Source organism: Ammospiza caudacuta, chromosome 1, assembly GCF_027887145.1.
Source record: "Ammospiza caudacuta isolate bAmmCau1 chromosome 1, bAmmCau1.pri, whole genome shotgun sequence".
In the NCBI taxonomy this organism is placed as follows: Eukaryota; Metazoa; Chordata; class Aves; order Passeriformes; family Passerellidae; genus Ammospiza; species Ammospiza caudacuta.
Genome location: NC_080593.1, coordinates 103799652 through 103822915, shown reverse-complemented (window position 1 = coordinate 103822915; position 23264 = coordinate 103799652). Strand labels below are relative to the sequence as shown.

General features: G+C 38.7%; 1 protein-coding gene across 4 annotated transcripts in view; it reads left to right on the top strand.

Moving 5' to 3' along the window:
* Nucleotides 1–23264, top strand: part of PTPRM (protein tyrosine phosphatase receptor type M) — a 442137-nt gene that overhangs the window by 400709 nt on the left and 18164 nt on the right. For all 4 annotated transcript variants that reach the window (XM_058818601.1, XM_058818619.1, XM_058818610.1 and 1 more), the window contains 2 exons: nt 7311–7408; nt 19659–19775. In XM_058818601.1, the coding sequence (XP_058674584.1) occupies nt 7311–7408; nt 19659–19775 (215 nt within the window). The remainder of the gene's footprint in view (nt 1–7310; nt 7409–19658; nt 19776–23264) is intronic.

Here is a 23264-nt window from a genome sequence, read left to right as displayed (position 1 = left end):
CTGGTCAGTCTCATGGGAGCTATACATAAAATTTCCACATGCTCCACACTCACTTAGTAATCTAAGCCTTGTTGAAAGCTAATGGGACTTGAAAGCACTTTGAACGTTTCATTTTCTGAAAGCCAATTTTCACATATAGCTGTGTGCAGGCAGCAGGGCTGGCTGACTGGCTAGCTCAAAGCAGGTAGGATTCAGTTTGTGCTTGAAAATCAGCCAATTACTATTCACTGTGCTGTCCTTTGGCTGGTAATGAGAGAAAGCTGTGTTTTTCCAGAGCAAAGGATACAGTAGAAAGCCTCTATGTTGCCAGTAGCTGCACTAGGCCGGATTTGTCCCAATAAAGCATTTCAGCTTGCTGTATAAGCAGCATTTTCCAGAAATGTCAAGCTAACAGGATTCAGTCAGATCTGTTTCTTATTGACAATGCATCTAAGTAAGGAAATAATGAAAGGCACATTTTAAATTTATATCTCAGTCCTGATTAACCAATTTGAGTATATCTGAGGTGACTTACTGTTGAGCAGTGTTGCTGCATACTGTTTTTTTGGGGGTAAGCATTATAAGGTGGTGTTGTTGCAAAAGGCCAAAAGAAAAATTGGCAGACTGGCTGCAACTCAGATATATCTGATATGCATGGTGTGTTCTGAAGCCTGAGTTCAAACTAGTGTTAGGAGAAAATAAACAATTCTATTTGTGAATTAAGTTCTAGTAGAATTTTTCACCTACAAATTGGTATCTTTTCTCAGCTGAGTATGAGGCCATTACTGCCTCTGCAAGCAGTTGGCTTCTCTCTGTGCAATCTCTGAGTCTACTACAATGAAAGAATTGTTAAAATAAGGTCTAAGACTGAGGCGGAAGATTTTTCGATGAGAGTAGCCATAGCCTCAGGCATCCTTGCTAGTCTAACATACCTATAGGGAACCAGCCTCAGTGGTAAGCCATCCACAACTTTGTTTATTTATATTTTTTCCAAGGAAAAAGACATTTGTAATGAAGATTTTATCAGGAAATCCAGCATAGCTGTATAATTACAATATAGCCCTGTTGAATATTATGTAATTATTAACACTTGTAAGGCTAAAGTTAGAAAGTGCTTTTCAAATATCATCACACTCAACATTGGAATTAAATAGGAACTCAAATTAAATAAAGGAGGGAAAAAGCAAAAACATGGGTTTTTTTCTGCTCATTACAGGGGTTTTATTTATTTCATTGAGCTTATTTAGTGTGTAAAATGTGTATGACAACTAGAAACTAGCAATTAATAAATAACACTGAAGCCTTAGCAGCCAGGTTTTGCCAGTACAAATGTCTGTTGCTTTTTAGTGTGCTAATTCTTACAGTGACAGGCCTGGAGGAGACTTCAGGAAAAGTGCACAAGTGGATGGCACTGGGGTACCTTTTACCCTCAATGCTCTTTTTAGTTTCTGGAACAGACTTTGGAGGACTTCATTAAAGCATTTAGAAGCCTTACAGGTTAAGTGACCTGATTCTCTTTCATCATCATTTCCTTGAGACCTGGAAACGCAAGAGACTGATCTATATGCATTTTGATAGCTAGTGATGAGCAGTGGGCCCATGGTGTAGTGATATCTTGACTTCAGCTTTATCTCAGATATCAAAATTGTTCATATAATAGGAACACACATATTGTGCCTATTAAAATGCTCTTGTGTATACCTTTAAAGTTAAGTGTGTATGTTAAAATAGAAAACAAATATCTGCACCTATTTTGAGAGAGAAAAGATGCATAATCTTTGCCTGAGTTTTTGAAGTTTTAGCAGAGTTTTGTTCTGAACTTCACAGAGGCATTAAATCCTTAAGAGCTCCGGGAAGCATGAGTGAAAGTTCAATGCATGCTATACCATAAGTATTCAAACAAGCACATGGTGAAGACTGCCCCTGACAAATCAGATTATCAGCAATTGAGCATATCTTCAAATCACCTTTCATTCCAGAAACCAGCTCATTTGGGAAGGTGAAGATGATTCAACAACAGCTGTACTGCTGTGTGGTCATGGAATTATAAAAAATACTGAACCAGCAGTTTATCTTGCAGGTTGGCTAAGTCAGCACAACTGGGATCTGTACCTTTTCTCTATAGTAAGCTGACTAAGATAGAAAGATGAAGACACAATACTTTCTGAAAAAGTAGGATTCAATCTTAAGACTCCGTAGCCTACACCTGGTCACCTAAGGAGGTGTCCAGATTTGCAGAGCTGCTGACCAGTTCTGAGCTTCCCAGGAGGTATTTGGGAGACTAGCAGAACTGAACAATCATGAAAACTTGGTCACATAATGATGCACCTGCAAACTCCTTTTGGCAAAATCTTGGACAAATTGTCTTACTGAATAGGAAAAAAATATATTCTGTTCACAGGAGATGTTCCCTTGCCTGCGGTCAGTGACATTTATAGTGTAAAGTAACAATTAGCTGCAGTTTATTACATACCTTTTTCTGAAGGCATGTTTATATCCAAATTCTAGCATGGTTAAAAGAGCAAATAACACATTCTTGTAGATTACCACATCTCTGGACTGGCAGTGCAAATTTTAAATTTTTTTCCTCCTGTGAAATAAATTATCCTACTAACAGCTACATCTGTCCCAAAAGGTTGGTTAGGAAAACAAGAGTTGTTGAAAATTTTAATCTGCCGCCTTGTAGTCTCCTCTCCCAGTATTTTACTCCCCTCTGGTTTTATGCTTTTGAGTGTATTTTAGACAATTTCTGCTACATAATGGGTTTGAGAGTTTTTGACATTGTAGTTGCAAAGGGAATCATTGCTTTTGTTGTTATTGTTGTTGCCGTGCAGCCATATCTCTTAATAGGAAAACACTCACTGTGTCTCAAGTTCATTTTGAAGGGAGCATACATAGTAAAAGAATGAGGGCTAAAACGCAGCTCCCTCTAAGTAGGTATATTAGCTAAGTGTCTTTCAGTAGTCCAGCTGTAGGCAGTCACAGCAGCAAGCAGCAGGTTTTGCTTCAGTAAAAAGTGGAGGCAGTTATCATTGAAAATTATCATTGCTACCAGAAACCGCAGTAACCAGTAGGTGAAGGGACTATTTTATAGTCACCTCCTCATGCAGTGTGGTTGTGGCCGCTCACTGTAAGGGGTATTTCTGCTCTCTTTTCAAGATGGAATTTAAGTGCTGCAGGTATAAGTCTTGCATCTTGTCAGTCCCCTGCGTCTATTAGCACATATTTATGGCTCCCACTGCCCATGTGCTGTCCCTGGGGAGCCTTTGGAGCTTAAGGGTATCTGTTAATTTTCTGCGCATTTTTAACTTTAATATCTGTCACTGAACTCAGTCTCAGGTGGACCAAATGTTAGCTGGTGGATTTGACATTCTCTGTTAGAAAAATATTTTGGAAGCTATTTGTTCCTTGTCTAAGCTGCTTGCTTTTCTAGAAATTGAAAAATGACCCAGAGATTTAAAAGTCCTGTGTGAGTAAATGTTGTGTAGGCTCCAGGATTCAGGCTTTACTTGTTTCTTCATGTGCTTGCTTTATTCCCTCCCTACACCTGAACACTTCTTCCTATATTCTGGGCTAGTTCATCATATTCAAATTGATCTCATACCCCTGTAGCAATACCAGTTTTCAGAAGCGGGTTTCACAATAGGAAGCAGAAATAGAGGAACTAGAAAACTGGTTACAAAAGCAGCTTTAAAGAGTCTAAACTGTTCATAAAAGCTGTGTGATGTTCCATTTCCTAATATGTTTTTGTTCCCAGAGCAGCAACTAACTGCTGCTGGTAATAGAACCAATGGTTGTAAAATACACAACCAATCGTTTCTGTGAGTTTTTTCAATAATGCATTGAATTAGCTAGGGGTTTGGAGGGTTGATTTCTTTTTCTTATCTTCCTTTGCTTTTCATCTTCTGGTTGCAGTACGTTGGTGATCTCTTTTTTTTCGCAGCAGAGACCTTTGATACCAAGTACTGTATTGTGGAGCTAATGGGGTGTGCTGCAGGCTTTCCGTCGACTAGCACAGTACCTTCTCTTCAGACCTTCTCCTCCTGCAAGGGGGCAACTGCTGAGAATAACCTTTCTGCCTATTGTGCACACATCTGTTAAGATGATGCTTAGAACAATTATAGCCTCTTTTCTCCTCCTACCACAAGTCTCTGAAATCAAATTGTTTAGTTCTTCAGGATAATAAATCCCACAACCCTGCCTAGCCTCTAATGCTTTTCAGTTCTTGCTGGAGACAAGTAATAATTTGTTAACGTGTCAGAAAATATTTTTAAAATGTCAAGAAGAAAATAAAAATGGGATATAGAAGAATTGCTAACTGAGACTTTAAGGTAGGTTTTGGGGTGGTTTTTTTTTTTGGTGTCTTGAACGTCAAAGAAGTTTGGAGGCTACATGTAAGAATTGGACCCAAAAAGCAAGAAAACATGTGAGAATATGAAGGGAGAACAGGAAATCCTGTCAAGCACTTTTAATTATGGTTGTCTTATTTGGCTAGTAAGATTGACAAGAGCATAATCTGCACTGCAGAATAGGACATTTCTTCTAGAAGTACACTTAAAATCAAGGTTGAAAACCTTGTTATAGCTCAGCTCTTTCTCTGGCCTGCAAAAAACCATTACTTTTCCTAAAGAATTCTTTTTCATGTAATTTATTGTCTTTTTTTCTTTATGGAGAATGGCAAGTTCAAAATCTACAGGAATAAATTAGTGATTAGAAACTCTTCCCAATTGTAATTTGTGGTTTCTGGATTTAAAATGTAGGAATCTTTAAATCACAGCACAAATTTCACATCCTGTAGAGAAAAAAGAAATCAGGATTAAATTGTTGCAGGTTATTCCAGAGCTGTCAAAAAGAAATGACTGTTACAATGTAGGGCCCAACTGTCGTGTATCTCAAGTGAATCTGTGGGAAAGAAAACTGAATTAATATATAAAGAAACTTGCTACATTGCTTCACAGTTTCTCAAAGATTCTGGCTTCTTGTGAGGCGAGGAGACCTGTGTAGATGTGTAGACCATGTATCTTTCCTGCAGCACTACCAAAAATATGCTCAGATTAAAGTTATTTGAACATCACACAGTCCTAGGAAGACAGAATGCAGGGGAGCCGTGTAGATTTTCTCCATTAAACCAGGGTTCTTGAAGCAGCAATGTTGTGGTTTTTTTGTCCTTGATCAAGCATAGTGTTAATAATGTGTCATGAACTTGCAGGCTTTTTCCAGGACACTGCTCTGTGGAAAACCACCTTTCCCTAATCCCACTTTTAGCTATGCTCCTTGAAAGATAATAGCAGCAGTAATTGAGCCGAATATTTGCTTCAGATTTGAGAGGAAGGAGGGAGCTATACAGAGACAGTATTTTCCTAGAGTGAGTGGAATACTCTGATTCCTCATAATCAGTAGGAGAGGCTGGCACAAAACCTTTCCAGTGCTGTCCTGACTTTATTGCAAAAGAAAGCTACATTGAATCCTAGAATATTAAAACACAAACAAGCTAAACTTCCACTACAATATGTACTAATTATATTGCTGTGACATTCAAAATTGCACTTGGACCATGACTGTATCACATATCCAGGACACTTAGATAGAAATAAAATGCTTGCTGTAAATTTCTATATGATGCAGAGCGATTAAAGTATTGTTGAAATTCAGAATAAAATCTCACAAAAATATCACCTGTTCTGTGCTGTTAACTTAAAAAAGAAAGGTGTTGAGTTTTGCACCTATAATATCAGCTTGAATTTAGTAATTTCAGAAACTGTAGCTTGAGTTTCTGCTGTTAATTCTACTCTTAAGACCTTCTGACATTTCTTGTGTTCTAAGTCATCGTTTCCTGTTGTTTTAAATGGCTTTTTCTCCTGTCCCATGAACAATGAAAGCAATTCAAGGAAACCTATAAGGAAACGAAAACTATAAGGAGACCTATGAAACTCATAATATATGCATCATTTTTAAAGACAGATAAAATAAGGGGGAGAATACATAGCTTCTTTAAATGATCTCTGCAAATTATGGGTGGAAAAATTATAATTTGGAATTTCTGTAAATAAATACAAATTTTTAAAAATTCAAGAGTTTTAGTCTATTACCTTTTACTTAAATTTCCAATCTAAGTTATGTCATAACTGTGATGTTATTTTCCTAGTGAGTTTGTTTTGGTTTGCCTATAATATCAGAATCACAAAGTCACAGAGTGGTTTGGGATGGAAGGGATCTTTAAATACCATCTGGTCCAAGCCCTCTGCTGTGACAATATAGTAATATATTACTATATTTTCCACTAAATGTTTGATTTCAGAGTGAATATTTTATTTTCAAAGGGAGATCAAAATACACAACATGGATGCCAAACTGCCCAAATCTGTCAATATATGGTTTAGTAATGCTTGAAGAGTGTTGGCTTCTTTTACTAAAGGAACATTAGGGCAATACATTATCCATTTGTACTCCAATTAGCTTAGATTTAAGTCATTCCTCTAAATAAGCCTCTAATTGTTTACTGCAATGTGACAGTTCAGTAATGGATTCAGTATGGATGTTAAGCTTATAGTTTATATTGTTTACTCTTACTGGCTCAGTGATTTTAAAGCACTGGTTTCAAATTGGAGTGGCACACCATGCACGATGGGTAAGATATGTAGGCTACAAACAGACAGCACCAGGTGCACACAAAGAGATGTGGGTTTTTTTTCAACATTTTTGCATTTCTGTAGTGTTTCCTGTGAGCTGGTACCCAGCTTCAGCATGATACTGAAGGATGCCCTGTATGTTCATGAACAGAAGCACACAGGGGAAGAACTGCAGAGGACCTGCTGCCATGGCACATCAGGTTTCTTTGCTGCTTTCCCCACTGTTTTCCAAAGTGATACACTGCAGCAAAAAAAACCTATAACTTCTGCCTCACTTCAGGAACTACAATTTAGGAGTTGGACTAATTTGATGAATAGTGTACACTAAGAAAAATATTAGAAACCAGGAAAGGCCACATACTCCTTTGAGGCTCATTTCATTCCAAATACAACTTCCCTAGGTTATCATCCAATTGCTAAAAGAAAGAGTGATGTTATCCATTTTTTATAATTCCACTTCTGGGTATTATGGAGATAAATACCTAAGTGCTGGAGAACTTTCTTTCAGAACACTATTTCAGGAGAAAAATACTTAAATGCAGATAGGTAGGATGACAGAAAAGAAATTGACCGACCCTAAATGAAAAATATGATGATAGTGATACGAATATATGTGTACAGTCACGGTTTCACAAAGTTCTCCAGAGACAAGGTTCCAATCATGAGACTTTCAGTAACCTTTCATTTGATTTATTGTTTCAGGACCAATGCAGGAGACAATATATGACTTCTGGAGGATGGTATGGCATGAAAACACAGCAAGCATAATCATGGTTACTAATCTCGTAGAAGTGGGAAGGGTAAGTGGATTTTGTACTTAAAAATATGAAAGACGTCTAAGGTGTTTGCTTTTCAAAATTAAATAGCAGACCAACAAGGTTCTTACATACTAAGTATAGCACATAAAATATGTATGACTGCCTGTGCTGAGAGGTTCATTATCAATTATTTTTAAACATGCCTTGGATGCTTGGCTTTGTTACCATTAGCACAATGAAAAAGTAACTGATAAAGCTGCATTCTGTACAGCAGAATCTGCAAAGACTGACAAAGAGGGGACGTGTCATACGTTTGTACATATCTGAGATATACCAATTCTCTTAAGAAAGTCAGTATATTTGTTGCAGAACAAGGTATGGAATCATCTCTTTTTAATTTTTGTAAGGAAGGCTGAGGAGGCATCATTCTGAAACTGATGTCTGAGTAGTTAAAGTATGAAGTTGTTTCTTGGTATATTTGTCTAATTGGTCTGGCTTGTTTGGGTTTTCCTTCCTGAAAGCCTTCTGGACTAAAACAGAAAAAATTAGTTTTACACATTTGTGCATTGTTTGTTTGTTGGGAGGTCATGTTGGGGAGCTGGGTAGTAAAGGGAGGCTTGAGTTACCTGACTGATATTGTGTAACTCTCTTTCTTTGCTTGGTAACTGCTAAAGTAGGCCTCCTACTCTAGTCTTTATGTCTAATTTTGTTTTCAACAAGTATTGAATGGAACCTTTTTCTGTGTTTCACACAAATGTCAGTAAGTGAGTCTTTTCATTTACTGCTTTGTCTGTGCTCTGCTGTCTTAGTTCTCATCTGGGATGTTTTTTTCAAGAAAATTTGCTTAGGAGTTTGGCATATAGCTTTCATTTGATATGAAAAGAAATCCCACTGCTTTTATGGGAACTACAGCAATTATTGTAAATCAAAGTGCTGAAATAAGAAGTCAAGTGCACACATCTTGGTTTGAGCAGCATGGTTTTAAGAGATGTTTTTAATTTCACACTGGTGCAGTGTCTGATACTGCCTCTGCCCTGTGGCATTTGCATTAGGAGAGAGCACTGTTTATGTGGTATGAGTTAAAGTCCTTTTGAGCAAGTCCAGTTTTACAGTCTCAGTTTATTCTTCCATATGTCCTTTGTGAATTGATAATATAAATCCTAACAGTCAGGTATCTGTGTGCTCAAGCCTGCTTACAGATCAGGTGCCAGTATTATTTTTAGATGTAAAAAGATGGGGATTGTGACTGCAATTAACACCTGCTGCAGGAGCGCATGTACGACTAATTGCAGAGACAAAGAGGGATCATGGAGGCCACTTTAAAAATGCAGTCCCTTGAGTGAGGAAAAGGTAGAAATAGCTGGATGGTCACGTATCAATTCAAAACAGATGGATTTGTAAGAATAGGAAGCTCTCCAGCAAACCTCTTTGTTAGAGCTTTATACACATTCATAAGTGCCCAAGCGAACAACTTAAAAAGGGATGTTTTCTGGGTATGAATAAACAAGCCTGAGAGCAAAAACAGCATTCTGCATGAAACCACATGCTGTTTTCCCGAAGTCAGTGTTTGGAAGTGCCAATTAGAGTGAACTGTCAGATGTCAGCAAGGGATACACCAGTCTTGGTGCCAGTGCTGGCAGCCTCTGCTCTCAGCATTTAGGTGCACAGCACACTCCCACAGCAGCAAGGAATGCTTTGTGCCACCATGGAGATTTCTTCAGGGTGCAAGAGTCCTAGTAGGATACAGATCTGCAGCTTTGTTGTTTCTGGCAGTGGTAGAAATGACTTTGTTCTCACTTTCTCTGGAGGCCAGCATAGGTGAAATCAGAGAGCAGAAATTGAAATGAGTTTTTAATGGAAATAAAATTGTATGAGCCACAGAGCAATGCACTCACTCCTCCATTGGTGTTTTTGTGCCACTCCCAGAGCTGGAATCATCAACAACAAGGAGGCAAACTGCAAACACACCATCTGTCCCGCAACCCCTAACACAAGCAGTGTGCCACCTTGATTAGCAATGATTTTAATGAACTTTTGGTAGCATTCCTGTAGGGCAAACCTTTATAACCTTCCCAAACTTGAGGTTTTCTATTTCTATTGCTATCACTGCTAGAAGATTTATAGGGATTTCTTAGTTTTACTTTTTAACCATGTTGACCCATGGTAAACCAAGGAGGAAAATTCTTTTGCATTTTTAGGAAACAGGAATTTTCAAAATTTTACATGTTTGCCACACGGTGTACGGCCGTCATGAATTAATCATTGAGGGGGCGTATTTGTATTTGTTTTCCAGGACTGGCTGGATAGTCATTAAATCAGTGCTAGGAACTTGCTTCTTGCCCTGGAGCATTATGCATCAGGACTGTTTTAATTGCTGCTGGAGGAATCACCATGAGGCTGTCCCTAATACAGGCACCTGCTGCAAATGACTCAGTCCCCCATTACCCTCCAGCAGGGTCCGGGTACATCTGCCAATATCTGTCATTATCTGAGGCACACTTGTCAGAACTGCACATCCCTTTAAGCTCTTGTGTGTTCCAGTGAGGGACCCTTGTCAGTGTTTCTGGCACCTGCAGACTGCTGTGCACCTGGTATTTAAATGGCACTGAAATGTGTTTTGATTGTTTTCTCTCTTTAATGAACCCGCCTGAGGGACATTTAGCTCTTCATCTAGTAGCCTGTTACCCAGTCACTCACATTTACACTGCTTGTGTGGAAATTCAGAACTAGCTTGAGCTGTTGCACTAATACATCTGCCAGAAGTCTTATCACAAAATCTGCAGGGCTCCCTAAGGAGAGTTTTGTACTGATAATTTAAGCTAATGATTTCTAAACATATTTAGTCAGTTTTATGAAGATCTCATTAGAATGTGACTGTTTATTAAAAATCAAAATGATGTCTCACAGTCATTTAGAAAAAGCATTGCTGAGTTGCATGAATAGTTCTTTGATAAAGGATGATGAAGTGGTGCTTGTTAAGGTTGGCCTAGGTTGACAACAACTTTTACCAAAAAAACCTAAACAAATAAGCAGCCCTTGAGGCAACCTTGAAAAAAGGTCTCTGTCTTCTTCCTGCTGGGATCAACAATTTTCCACTCACAATGAAGCTCACAAAAAGAAAATGGCAGGTAATTAATGGTAATGATCCAAGAACCAGAATTTTCCAAGCCACACACTAATGGATAAAAAGCATAAACAACAATCAAGACTCATACAATTACATCAGTGTGACAACAAGCTGTTTCAAAGTAATGTATTCTGGACTATATTAATGCAAGAGGCCTATGTACCCATGTCTGTAAGTGGTAGAGGAACTGAATTGAGTAATTTCAGGGAGCATCTTTACCTGAGAGATTTAGCATAATCTGGTGGATTATTCTGTAAGAAGCAAATATTTTTATCCAGCAGTGTAATGATGTTACGATCACACAGCATGATCATAAAGTAGACACAGAAGAACATCTTGCTTACTCCAAGAGACCACTCTGGAGGGCAAACTCCCAAAGACCCAGAAAATCACTGGGAACGGGATCAAAGTGTTTATGTACCAGCCAAAATCTGCGATGGTTCTTGATTTTGTTTTAGTGTTTACACACACTGAAACATTTCTGTCTTCCTTGAAGAGGCATGGTGGGAAGATTTAGAATATATTCAATTGTGCCATCTAGCTGTCACACCTCCATCTTTGCTCTTGTTGGGTTGGTACTAGTACTTAGTTGGCATAATCAATCTTGGCATGTCACATTATTTGCCATTTATCAGTAGTCGCTTTCTCTCCCACTTGCTTTAGGCAGAAAAAGTTTAGTAATAACTGATTAATAAATGCTGAAAAATTCAAAATGCTGCAAAATTCAGTGGAGGTGGTTATAAATAAATGCACTGCAAGGACTTATGATTGTCTATTATGCTTTTAATGGAACAAAGTATTCACAAACAAAATCACTATAAATAATTATAAAAAATAAAACCTCACCCCAGGAGCGTAGTAATTACAGTAATTAGAGTTTCTCAATTATTAGTCAGAATTAGAAAACAGCCAGTGCTAATAGTGTTAATAAGCACACAAAAGACCCTTTTTGTGAAAGGAAGCAAGGTTGACTACAACAGAATGGATGTGACACAAAGGGGAATGAAGGTCAGCCACGACCTGGTAAACAGCCCCTGTGCCTGCACCCACACCTTTGTGCTACCCAAACTGCCTCTCCCTGCCATCTTACCCCTCAGGAGTGGTGTACTTTCCTGATAGTCATTTCACACTCTTCCCAGGTGACATTTCCTTCCCAGGAGCCAGAAAGGCTGTATTTGCATAGGAAAGGGAAAGGGAAGAATACAGTGGTGGTTTAACTTTTCCTTGGCTTGTTTTCCTGGACCTGTGCTTGACATGTTATGTATGTGGCACTTCTCTGCAAAAATGGGGATAATTCTGACTTTTCATGATTAAAGAGTTCCACATGACAGCGAGGAGATCCATACAAGAGTCTTCTGACAGAGGGAATACCTCCTTGATGCTGGCTTGCTATAAAAATAATTACTTGTAAGATAAATGGTGTCAGGAAAGGACACCTAGGAAAGCCTGTTCTTCCTAGGAAAGCTTGTATGGTCACAGCCCTAAGCAATTGTATGTTCCTGTCTTTGGGTTCTCAGGATATGAAGCACTGGTCAGCATTCAAGAGACATTTCTTAAACAGATTCAAATATGTTTCTTTAACAAATGAAACCCAAAAGTCTTTATGACAAACCAGATCTTCTTCAGATCTACTTGATAATTTGTGTTATTGACAGAGATTATACATCCAAGAAAGACTGCTAAATAAAACCCTGTCCAAGACTTCTTACTGGAAACAGTAGGAAAAAAAAAAAAAAAAAAATCTTCATTGGAAATTTCAGCAACAAAAAACTGTGAAACTTCCAATGGACTTAACACCTATGCTTAGAATGAAAATGGACTTTTTTATCACAAAGCTATTGCAAAGTTTGTACTTATACATTTTACAAGTTTTTGAGAATCTTCCATGAAGTGCTTCTAATAAACAAAGGTAAACTCAAATTGTATTTTAGATTCAGATCACCCAATATTGTGATCTTGCAGAGGTGAAACACAGTGACTCTTGAGCATGTCTCACAAACAGCACGTTTGTATTCAGTATAAATGGAAGAACACTCTGTCTAATTGAAACTCTCTCTAAATGTAATAAGCCAAATTGCCTACACTGGAATTAATTCAGGATGCTGGTGTTAATGCTCCTTAGGAGGTGTGCCAAAGAGTTTGTATGCACACCGGTGACTAAGGTTTCATTTCAGCTTTTCTAATGAAAGAAAGAAACCACATTTTATAAATAAGAGGGGAAAGGTTGTTGTATGAATCTATTTGCTTCCTCAAGATAATTCTAGTCCCAACTTCTTAAATATATAAATAGTGTCCTTCCCTGTCCATTGAATATTTTTTTCCTATTCTTGTTTACCCTCCAAAAATGGGACTGGTACTTATGGTACATCAGCATGAGGTGTTATATTCTGTTGTTATACTTTTGGTTTCATTGTAATTCCAGATCTCTTATTGAGTAGAGGACAGTTTATACTTTCACAGAATATCAATGAGAAAAACAGAAAACCAATCAAAATTTAAAACTATTGTTAATCTTTCAAGATCAGTGAACCCTTCTAGACATCAAAACAGATTTCATATTTCTAGATTTTTAACCAGAAATAGTAGGTTTACATTACTGCATTATACATAGTAGGGGAGGAGCCCTTAGGGAAAATTTAATTTGTTGTCCTCCAGGAAAGAGAAGGAAGGACTCTTTGCATTTGTCTAAAAAAGATGTGCCCAGGTTAGCAGTGTTAGCATCATGAAACAGAACACCAGGCTAGAGGCATTCAGCACTGTCCCATGTCATGCACAGCAGTCATGGGTTCAGCTCTCAGTGTTTTGTTCTATTCTCGTCTCCAGTAAAAGCTATGTTTCAAAGAATGTTAATCAACACAGATTAATATCTCAATGCTTACTAATCCAATTGAGATAATTCACTTAGAGAAATTAACAAAAGAGGTTTAAGGATACACAAATGCACTGACCCCTTTGTTGGACTAACTGAAGTGCCACCAAGGTGTAGGATGCAACTTTAGGTGAGGTTTGCCAGGAGGGAGGGCTTCAGGTTCTTACTTGAAATGTCAGGGCTAGCAAAATGGCTTCATAACTGCAAATCTCCTCACCTCAGCAGTCTCTTGAAATTATCTCTCAATCTCTCTGTGAAAGAGAAGTATCCTGGAGGCACTGACACAGTTTTACTTTACCCAGTAGAGTACCATGTAGAACTGTCTAAGCTAACATCAGATGATCAGGTTTTAGAGCCAGAAGGCAATCCACTAAGTAGGTGGTGCTCTGTACCCAGCTAATGGCATCATTTTGATCTTGGAATGGAAGCATGGTTCAGAGCACAGGTTCAATGCAGACACATCAGGTCCTTGGAAATACAGAATCTGAGAAACAGGCCCATGATTTCACAGTTGTGTCAGGAATTAACACAGGCTTTGAGGAGCTCTAGCTAACCATCCTTCTTCTTGGCATGGGACCACTCTTCTCATGTGTTCTGTGCTCAGCTTTTCTTCTCCAGGGCTGTACTGAGATGCACAGAATTGCCTAAACATAAGCTATGAAACAGAGACAATCCATATTTCTCTGTTGGTATTAACAGTGGAGGAAGGAACACTGGAACAGCTTTACCTTGGGTTGCTTTACCCTAAAGCTGCTCTTCTAGACCAAATCTTCTTTATGGTCAAAAGAAGGGCACACCATGGGTTGGCCTGTCACCTTAATTTCATCTAACCCACTCTGCCAGGCTGATGGCATGCTAACACAATACTGAGTCTGAAGAACAAAGGGTCACACTCATTTTGTCAGGTGGAAAGCATTTGTTTATGGCTGCTGCTGGGCATCTCCAGAAAGCCAGCTCTTCTGGGCAGAAGCTGAATGAAAGCGCACCCACCAGGCAACATAGGGCTGCACTCTTGGGGCAGCCCAGGGCAGCAGAAGGTGGAGAACTATGTCACCTCTGAGTCATCCCAAGTTAGACTGAGCTGGTAAAATTCATGGAGACATCTCTTCCCACCCTGGCAGCTGTGAACAGCATAAAGACTTCACAGAGACCCATTCTGATGGTGCCAAACAGTATCTCAAATATCGTATTTCTCAACAGTCTTCCACACCTCTTGTAGAAAACTGTAGAATGAGGTATAAAACTAATAACAGACTTGCTCAAAAGCAAACAAAAGAAAATTAAAAAAAAGGAAGACTGGGTTTTATCTCCTGTCAAAGGTTGTTTTATAACACATAAGATGTTCTTATATTGTAATACATTTTTTGTTTGAAAAGTATTTAAATAAAAATACTTTCAATTATTGGATGTACTTTTAGTTCAAGTCAGCCAAATAAAAGTACCTGTTATCCGAGCTACATCTGTAAAATCTGTTTAAAATTTTACCAGTGAGCATGGTTGGCTGTTTCATTTTATAGCCAAGTGGTTTTACTTCAAAATTTATGTCTGACTTATCGTCATTACTTAGTTCAGGATTAATTTTAGATTAGAATGTATAATAGTGCTCTTCACTAATGACAATCCATGCAGGGCATAGTCATATATATCACCCCTTTGCTAAGAATATTTCAGAATCAAAGGCAATTGGAAACTTTGAATAATCAGTGTTATTTAAACTGTTCTGTATGGACTGCAAAGTGTATTTCACAGCCAGCTCACATATTAAGTCTGTAATATTGCTCCTATTCCAACATTCTAGGTAAATTAATTACTGTCCTGACTTTCCTACTGCCTTTAGCTGCATGTGTCACATTGCCAAATGGTTAAATATACAGCTTTGGAAGTCACAATTTGTGTTCATTAGCCATCCACAGCCTACAATATTTGTTATATTTAGAACTAGCAACAACAACTTTCCACTTTCATTTTTAATTCTGAGTTTCACACGTTAGACTATTTTACCGGGGGATGGAACTAGACAGTGGAAGTAGGTAATTCTCTTCTCCAAATTTCTTAAACTATTAGCAAAATAAACATGTTTGAAACAATTGGACAGTGTACATTGGGATGAATAGATTAAACCAGAGCATTTTCATTATGTGTCTGGCAATCATCCTTTTATCTCATCTTGTGATGAACATCTGTATTTTTTGGCATGTTGGTGGGATATAAATGTGGGGTGTATGTGAACAAACTCTCAATTATAATTCTGCTCAGATGAGATTTCAAAATTATGTTTTCTGTTTTGTGGACGATACTTACAGTTATGGTAGCAACGGTGGGGAAAAAAAAAAGATCTAGTGCATTTAATATTCAGTTCTGGAATCATGTATCAATTATTTAGTTAAACCTTCTGTTAGCAAGGCTTTTTTGTAAAACATGTACCAAATGTTTATAAAATGGAAAATAGATCCGTCAAGTTATGGTAGCTAAAGCTGTGCTAAAAAGAAAAATTGAACATATGCTGCCAGCAGTGTTTCTCATATTTAATGAGTAAAACCATATTCTATTTTGTTGCAATTGTCTTTTCTTGTACAAATAAAGGCCCTGATCCAATAAGCATTTATAAAGCATTGATTTACACCAGTTCATCTACTTCTGTCTTTAAGACACCTTTGCATTTATTTGAGTGGTCCTAGAGGAGATGGGAGATGGATATTTAAGCCTTTTCTTGACTTTTGGTTCGCCCAGAGTCCATGGAGTTCTCAGGTCCAGAGCTCAGCATGTGCAGAGCATTGCAGAACAAGAGCCAAAAGTAGGAGAAAAGCCTGAATTAAAATAAAGTTGGGCTTAGGTCTTTTTTCCTCTGTTAGAGAGTGAATCATCAGTTGGTCTGTGGCTCTGACTGAATTCTGGCACAGTTCCCATGGCTTTCACAGCCCCTATTCCACTTGGGAGAGTTTTCAGGAAATTGTGTTGTCATGGATCCTTCTGCTCAGCTCCAGTCTGCTCCATGCCCAAAATCCCCTTTGCAGCAGACTAAGAAATCCCTGGTGGGCCCAAGCTGCATGAGGCACAAAAGGCTATAACTTCTGTGCAACATCTCCCAGTGCTTCCCTAATTATTCCACTGTATCATCTTAAATAAGGTTTAAAAAAGAGTGGAACCAAATCCAGCAGCTGAGGCATAAGAACACAGGGACTGTGCTCTTCTAAATTGGTCTTTCCCAATTGTCCCTAGTTCTTAGCCATAATCCAGACAGTCTAGACTTAGCAAGTTAGAAACAGATTTGTTTTCCTTCAAGGAAAGAGCAATTTCATTCAGCCAAGGTTGCTTCCCCTCCTTGCAATTGTTTATTTTGCTAAACTAGAGCTGTTTCAAGGATGACAGGCGCCCATCAGAAAGAAAGGAGGCTAAAGTTAGCAGCAGAGAGAGAGGTGCTGATGGGCAGTGCTGTGCCTGGGATCACGGCTGCAGCTGCTCCCTCCCTGCCTGCAGGGGCCCCTCCGTGTGGTTCAAGTTCCACCTATGTAAGGGATGTGTGAACAGGCAGGAAAAGGGAATCAGCTCCAGAGAAGGGGTTGTCAGTGTGTTGCTCCAGCCCAGAGGCAGTGTGAATTGTCTAACTCTTCATGAAGAGTCAAAAGGTCATCTTAGCCATAGGTGGGAAAACCCTGTTTCAGAGAGTTTCTGGCAATGGCTATAAAAGGGTCAGTTTGCTGGCCTGAGGGATTTGAACAATGTGAATTTTCTGGATTATTTTAACAACACAGACAAAACAATGAGCATTCAATGTCTTTCACTTAGCTTCTATGAGAGGATCTTTGGTAATACATCTGAACAAAATAAGATCTGGATAAATATCAAGTAGATGCAATAATAGATAGCAGCAGTAACTACTATACTGCTTGCAGCAATGTATAATGCTTTTGAAATATTTGCTCTCATTGCTGACAGTGATAGATAAGTTGTAGAGATGAACACACATTTGTCAGAGATCCTGTTGTTAGATCCTGGAAATGGCCCTCTGCTTGGTCCTTGGCTGGTGGAATCTTTCTGCTCTCTGGCACCCTGTCAGCTTTCTGGCTGTGGAGCATGGTGGGGGAAGCAGTCTTGCCATCCTTGCCCTGTTACAGGAGTGCCAAGCACTGTCCAGGGTCCCAGCTCCAGGCCTCTAACCATGGAAGGGAACTCTGGTGTTGTCAGTCGCCTTGAAACCACCCTTAATACCAGATGAAAGGTGAAGACTATAAAGAATTTTTTTAGCCAATGCTATTGTGGTTACTAGGTGTGAAAGCAAGCACAGAAAAATAAATAAAAACCTGCTTATAAAGCTACCTGAACTTCAGCTCTAGCTCTAGCTCTCAGCTTTCCATTAGTTGCATAAGCAGGAACAAGCTGTTAGGATGCTTGTATAATTTTGTGGCTGGGAGCCAGGGCTTCTGACCAGGCTACTCTTTTTCTGTGAAGAGGATCCTGATGTGGGGCTGTATTTTGCCAGCCCTTCAACTCAATTCTATTCAGATTTAAATTTTATCCTGCTAATGAGCCAGAAGAAGGGCCAGAACTACTGACCCTGCCTGGACAAACCTTTTACTTTATCAGCCAGTGTCACTCCTGTGATGTGGCAAGATTTCCCATCTATCCAGACAGTAAACAAAGATCGCACATAATTATCAGTGACATTCTGGAAACAAATGCTTAAGAAAATATATTTTCTTCTTCTTGACAGGATGGGGTTTGACTTTCTGCATAATGCTTTCTATACTGAACCTGGAGTTTGTATAAATAAATCATTTGAATCCTGCATTACAGTTTTCTGTGTTTGCTTATACACATGTTCATCTGTGTATAAGCAGTTTTACCTTTTGCTCAGGATTAAACATGGTAGTAATCCAAATATTTTTCCTTGAAAATAGGTCTGAGAAATTCTCTTATCAGTTGTGAAGTTTAATTTTTTTTTCTATCAATTTTCCATTGAATATTTAGAGTGTTCAAGTTTTTTACCTGACTCATTGAAGTGCATATTTAGGTAAACTAGATGTATATGTATTAAAAGATAATTTTAAATTTTCCCTTTGGTGGGAGAAGGAGAGAGACAGTTCCATGCAGCAGATGTATAACAGATGCCACTCCTAGCATGTATTGCACTCCTGGATGATGGCCAGATGCAGTGGTGATAGCAGAGCTATTACCATGATAACGCAGAGTAAAAGAGAGATGTAAGTAATGCGTTAGCTTCCCAGCCCACCACTTTGTCCGCACAAATGTGAAGGAGAAGAAAATTCTTAAGTCAGTCAGCTATCTACATCATCAAATACAGTCCTCAAACCACCCACTTTTAAAAATAACAGTTTAGGTTGAGCTAAGTGAGATGAATCCTACCCATAATGTTTGGAGTTACCTGTAAATTAGTAGTTAAGCTATGTAGAGTTATAATAGTAAAGCCTGGACATAAATCTCAGCTCTTGACTTCAAGCACTGAGTTTTGCTATTCAACCTCTCATCAGTTCCTTTGGTAAGTTAATCTGAGAAAACAGGTACTTTTCTAAAAATAATCATACAAGAAATAGCTTGATTTAGAAGGAATCCACAAGAATCATCAAAGTCCAGCTCCTGGCCCTGCACAGTGCCATCCCCAAGAGTCACACCATGTGCCTGAAAGCATTGTCCAAATGCTTCTTGAACTCTGTCAGGCTGATGCTGTGACTTTTCTGGGGAGCCTGTTCCAGTGCCCAGGCACCCTCTGGGGGGAGAACCTCCTGATACCCAACCCACACCTCCCCTGACGTAGATTCAGGCCATTCCCTTGGTCCTTCACTGGTCAGCACAGAAAAGAGATCAGTACTGCCCCTCCTCTTCCCCTCGTGAGGAAGCTCTGAACTGCCATGAGGTCTCCTTCCTGTCTGCAAAACACTTTTATTTTAGAAGATAGAAAGGTATTTTTGAGACAAATCAACAAGTAGAGGTTGGGGAAAAGACTTCTGGTGATATTTGTCCCTCTGGGCACACTCTGCTCTGGAAAGCACAGGAAATGAACAGTTACCATAGCTGAACTGTGCAGGGCATAAATATTCTTTGTGCTCCAAACAAATTTGCCTTACTTCACTAAGCACAACACAAAGCTCATGAGAAACTCTGAAAGCTGTCTTAAAAAGAGAAGAGGCAATGTCCCTCAAACATTTACAGGTGCAGAAATGCGACTGTTCTGTGCATGATTGCACTTTAAATCAGAAATCATTGCACAGAATGCAAAATGGATTCCCTATGAACTTTCTAAAACAAATGAACCTTAATTTCTTTTGTATCTTTTAAAGGTCAAATGCTGCAAATACTGGCCGGATGACACAGAGATATATAAAGACATTAAAGTTACCCCAATAGATACAGAGCTGCTGGCTGAATACGTGATTCGAACATTTGCTGTAGAAAAGGTAAGTTTCCAAATTCAGTTTTCTTAAATACATTGTTATCTGCCAAAGTAACTTACATGCAGATTCAACAAGGGAAAGTTAAATCTTTTGACTGACATCCTGGGTTTATAGGTTTTTTGGGTAAACTACTACCGCCCTCTTATGGTAATCTCTGTTTTTCTTCTTCAAATGCAGCAACTGTTCTGTGCTTTTCATCACTGTTGGCCCCTGCCTGAGTTAGAAAAAGTGATGTTCCTTGCCTAGGAGAAATCGAAGCCTTCCTCCTAGCAATCAATTGAAAAACACATTTGTGCTGCTTTCCCATCTTACATTCCCCACAATCATTTTCTGTCTGTACCAGAGGCTGCATTCAGCATTATTCAGAAGTCTGTGGTGGAGAATTCGGTTTTCTGTTGGGCCAGGGTGTGCCTGGTCTGCAGAGACAGAGCTGTAACAAATTACTGTTCTTCTCAAGGCAATTTCCCTTTTCACAGGAATCCATCCTTACATGGAGAGTTCCAGCCTGTGTGTTGTATTACTGTTTGTTAGAGTAATACCACACATTTGTTTGATGCTTTGTAGCCTGTAGAACTTGCAGCTCCCCAGCTGCAATGTATGGAAAACATAGAAATAACAAATAAGGCACTCACTGAAAGTGAGAATAGGCAGAGTCAGTCAGTGGTGAAGTGTACCGTGCATTTTGTGTCAACTCAGCAGTTTCATTCAGAATTCATTAAAGAACAGAAAGGTTTTAATTGTATGTATCAGGACCCATTTGAGTTGTAGAACACCAAGGAAAGAGCCTCCTTGGTAAAACTAGATATTCCTAATAGCATACACCAAAGCAGTGCTCCATCACGAGTAGATTTTCAACTAATTAGCTTAGAAAGCTTCTTTTGATTTAGTTGCAGTACCCATGATTTATTGGCTCTCTCTAATAATGAAATAGTATTCATTTATGGGTTTGAAGAACATAATATTTAGCATCAAAGAATCCTGCACCCAGATACCTGAAACTGACAAAATGACTACCCCACAGGGTCTCTGTACACACATCCAGAGTAACAAAGGAATTAGGGTTTTTTCCTGTTTTATTCTTCAATCTAATACTTAAATATGCATCAATACAGCAACCTGAGGGTAATGATAATAGAATTACGTGGTTTGAATGAATTGAAATATTGTATCATGTTTACCACTATACATATTGTAGACTGAATTCACTCAAGCCTGTTGTTTCCTTGCATTTAGGTATTTTTAATAAACAGATGAGAAACGTTGGCTACACTTTGAAGTAGATGAAGCACTGGTTGATTTCTATTCTGCAAATTTTAAGCTCATGCTTTGATGTTAGCTTTTCGCTTCTTAACTGGGACTGAAGAAAAGACCTAGAGGATTTTACAGTTGAACATAACCAAAATGTCTTGAATAAGTGCATTAGAACAGATAGAGATAAAAGGCACTAAACATTTTATTTCTTTTTAAAAATCTCCATCTGAAAAGATTTCATTTAGACACTGCGTTTTTTAATAGTTGGTAGTTTTTCAGTAAGCCTCTAAAAACAGTGTCACTGTACTTTGAGTAAAGTACATTTGTTTTTACTCTATTTTCCATATTTTTTAACTCCTCCAATGTTACTGGAACATCAAGTCTGTACATTTCTTTCACCATCATTCTCTCAAGTTTATATTTTTGATGTACTGAGATTGGTACTTTTCACCTTCCCTAAGTCAAGGTGCATGATGAGACAGAAAGCACCCTAACCAAACATGCAGATAATGCTAATTGAAAGGTGGTTTGTAACACTTACCACTGGAGCCTCCATTCCAAAGTACTTGCAGATTTCACTAACAGGAGCGTCAGTAATTCAACAGGAAAAAATGCCAGAGTTCTGTGCCTTAGGTGGCCTAACCCCCTGTGTCAGGGTGACTTCTGGGGACAACATCTGAATTCCAGAATGATTAAAGATTTAACACATAGGAACTTCAAGGGTGGAGTTAAGAGAACTGGCCTTGTCCATTGTGGCAGATGAGGAGGAGGGATAAGGAAGATGTAATTGCAGCCTCAGGTTCTTCATAGATGTGCAGAAAATCAGAGGAATCAAATTCTCCAAGACCTTTAGTTCCTTCTGACCGTCCTTTCTGTTTGTTGATGAACATCTCATACCTGCTCATAAAGTAGAATTTAGAAGTTGATTTGCTTGAAGATAAAGTGATCACTTACTTCAGTTTTGTTGGGTTTTTTTAATGGATATTGAGTAGTCGGGGTATAATGCTGAGAAAATTGAAGCCAAAAGTGCAGTCTGATTTTGAAGACTGTTTCCTAGGTATGCTTTACATTGTGTGAATAAGCAGTTCCTTTGGAGCAGTTTCTTTACAGCACAACAGTTAACTCAGATGAATAAGTCATACATGAATAGTAAAATACAGCAGCAGCATAAGTTTTTGTATAATTTTTTAACATCCTAGGGTTTAGCAGTGTACAGCATTTTCTGTTTGTTTCAGCTGTATAGTCTTTCCCAGATGAATATATGCTTTTATGATTCATGCAGTTGTGTGCTATTTTGGGTTTAGAAACCAGCAGGAAAGCTAGATATAAAAGTCCTTTGTAGATATAATAAGAAAACTCATTATAAAAGTATCCTATATGCAAAACCTTTCCTAAGTGTCTGTTAACAACGGCAGACAAAAATTCAGTCAGCCTGACAGACAGCCTGTTCACAACTAAGGCAGAGTATGTACAGGACATAACCTGATCTGTGTAGCAGCCAGGCACATTGCTTTGGAGGGGCAGTTTGTTTTTTGTAAATTGTTTGAAAATCTCAGCTGTACACTGCAAGAAGAATTTGTATGGGATACTCACTTCAGTCCTCAGCTTGTATAGTCATGGCATTGTTTTTTTTCTATGCGATCTTTGTTTCTTTGGGGGTCATGGGCAGTTGTTACAAGCAGTATAAAAGTGTTTGAGGCACTACCTTCACCTAAGCAGAGCTATTTGCAGAGTTAAAGGCCTTGCTTACAGTAGCAGAGATGCATTAACTACCACACTCTAAAATCCCCAGAGAGCAGGGACTAAATTGTATTCAAATGTGTGTGCTAGACTGTCTTAAAATGCAAATTGTTTTGTCTATTCCTGGATTTCATTATGTTTTAAAATTGGTTTTTTGGATACAAGGTCATTTCTGTTTAAAGGGTGTGATCTCCTCAATCCACACCACTGCCTCATATGCTCTTAATCCTCTCCCTTGCCTGCCTTTTTGTGTCTATTTTCAGGGGAGATGAGATATTCCTCTGAGCAGATGCCCTGTCTCCACAGACCCCCAGCCTGAGCTGTCAGAGCGTCAGAGGCTCCAACATACACTAAGGCCTCTCTAGTCCTGACACGTCCAAAATTTCTCCACCACTGAAAATCCCAGACTAATGCATAATAGCAGTAAATTAGGAAGCTTATATTACTTATTATTCAAAGAGAATAAAACCTTTTATATTCCATCTGGCTCAAGACAGGAAA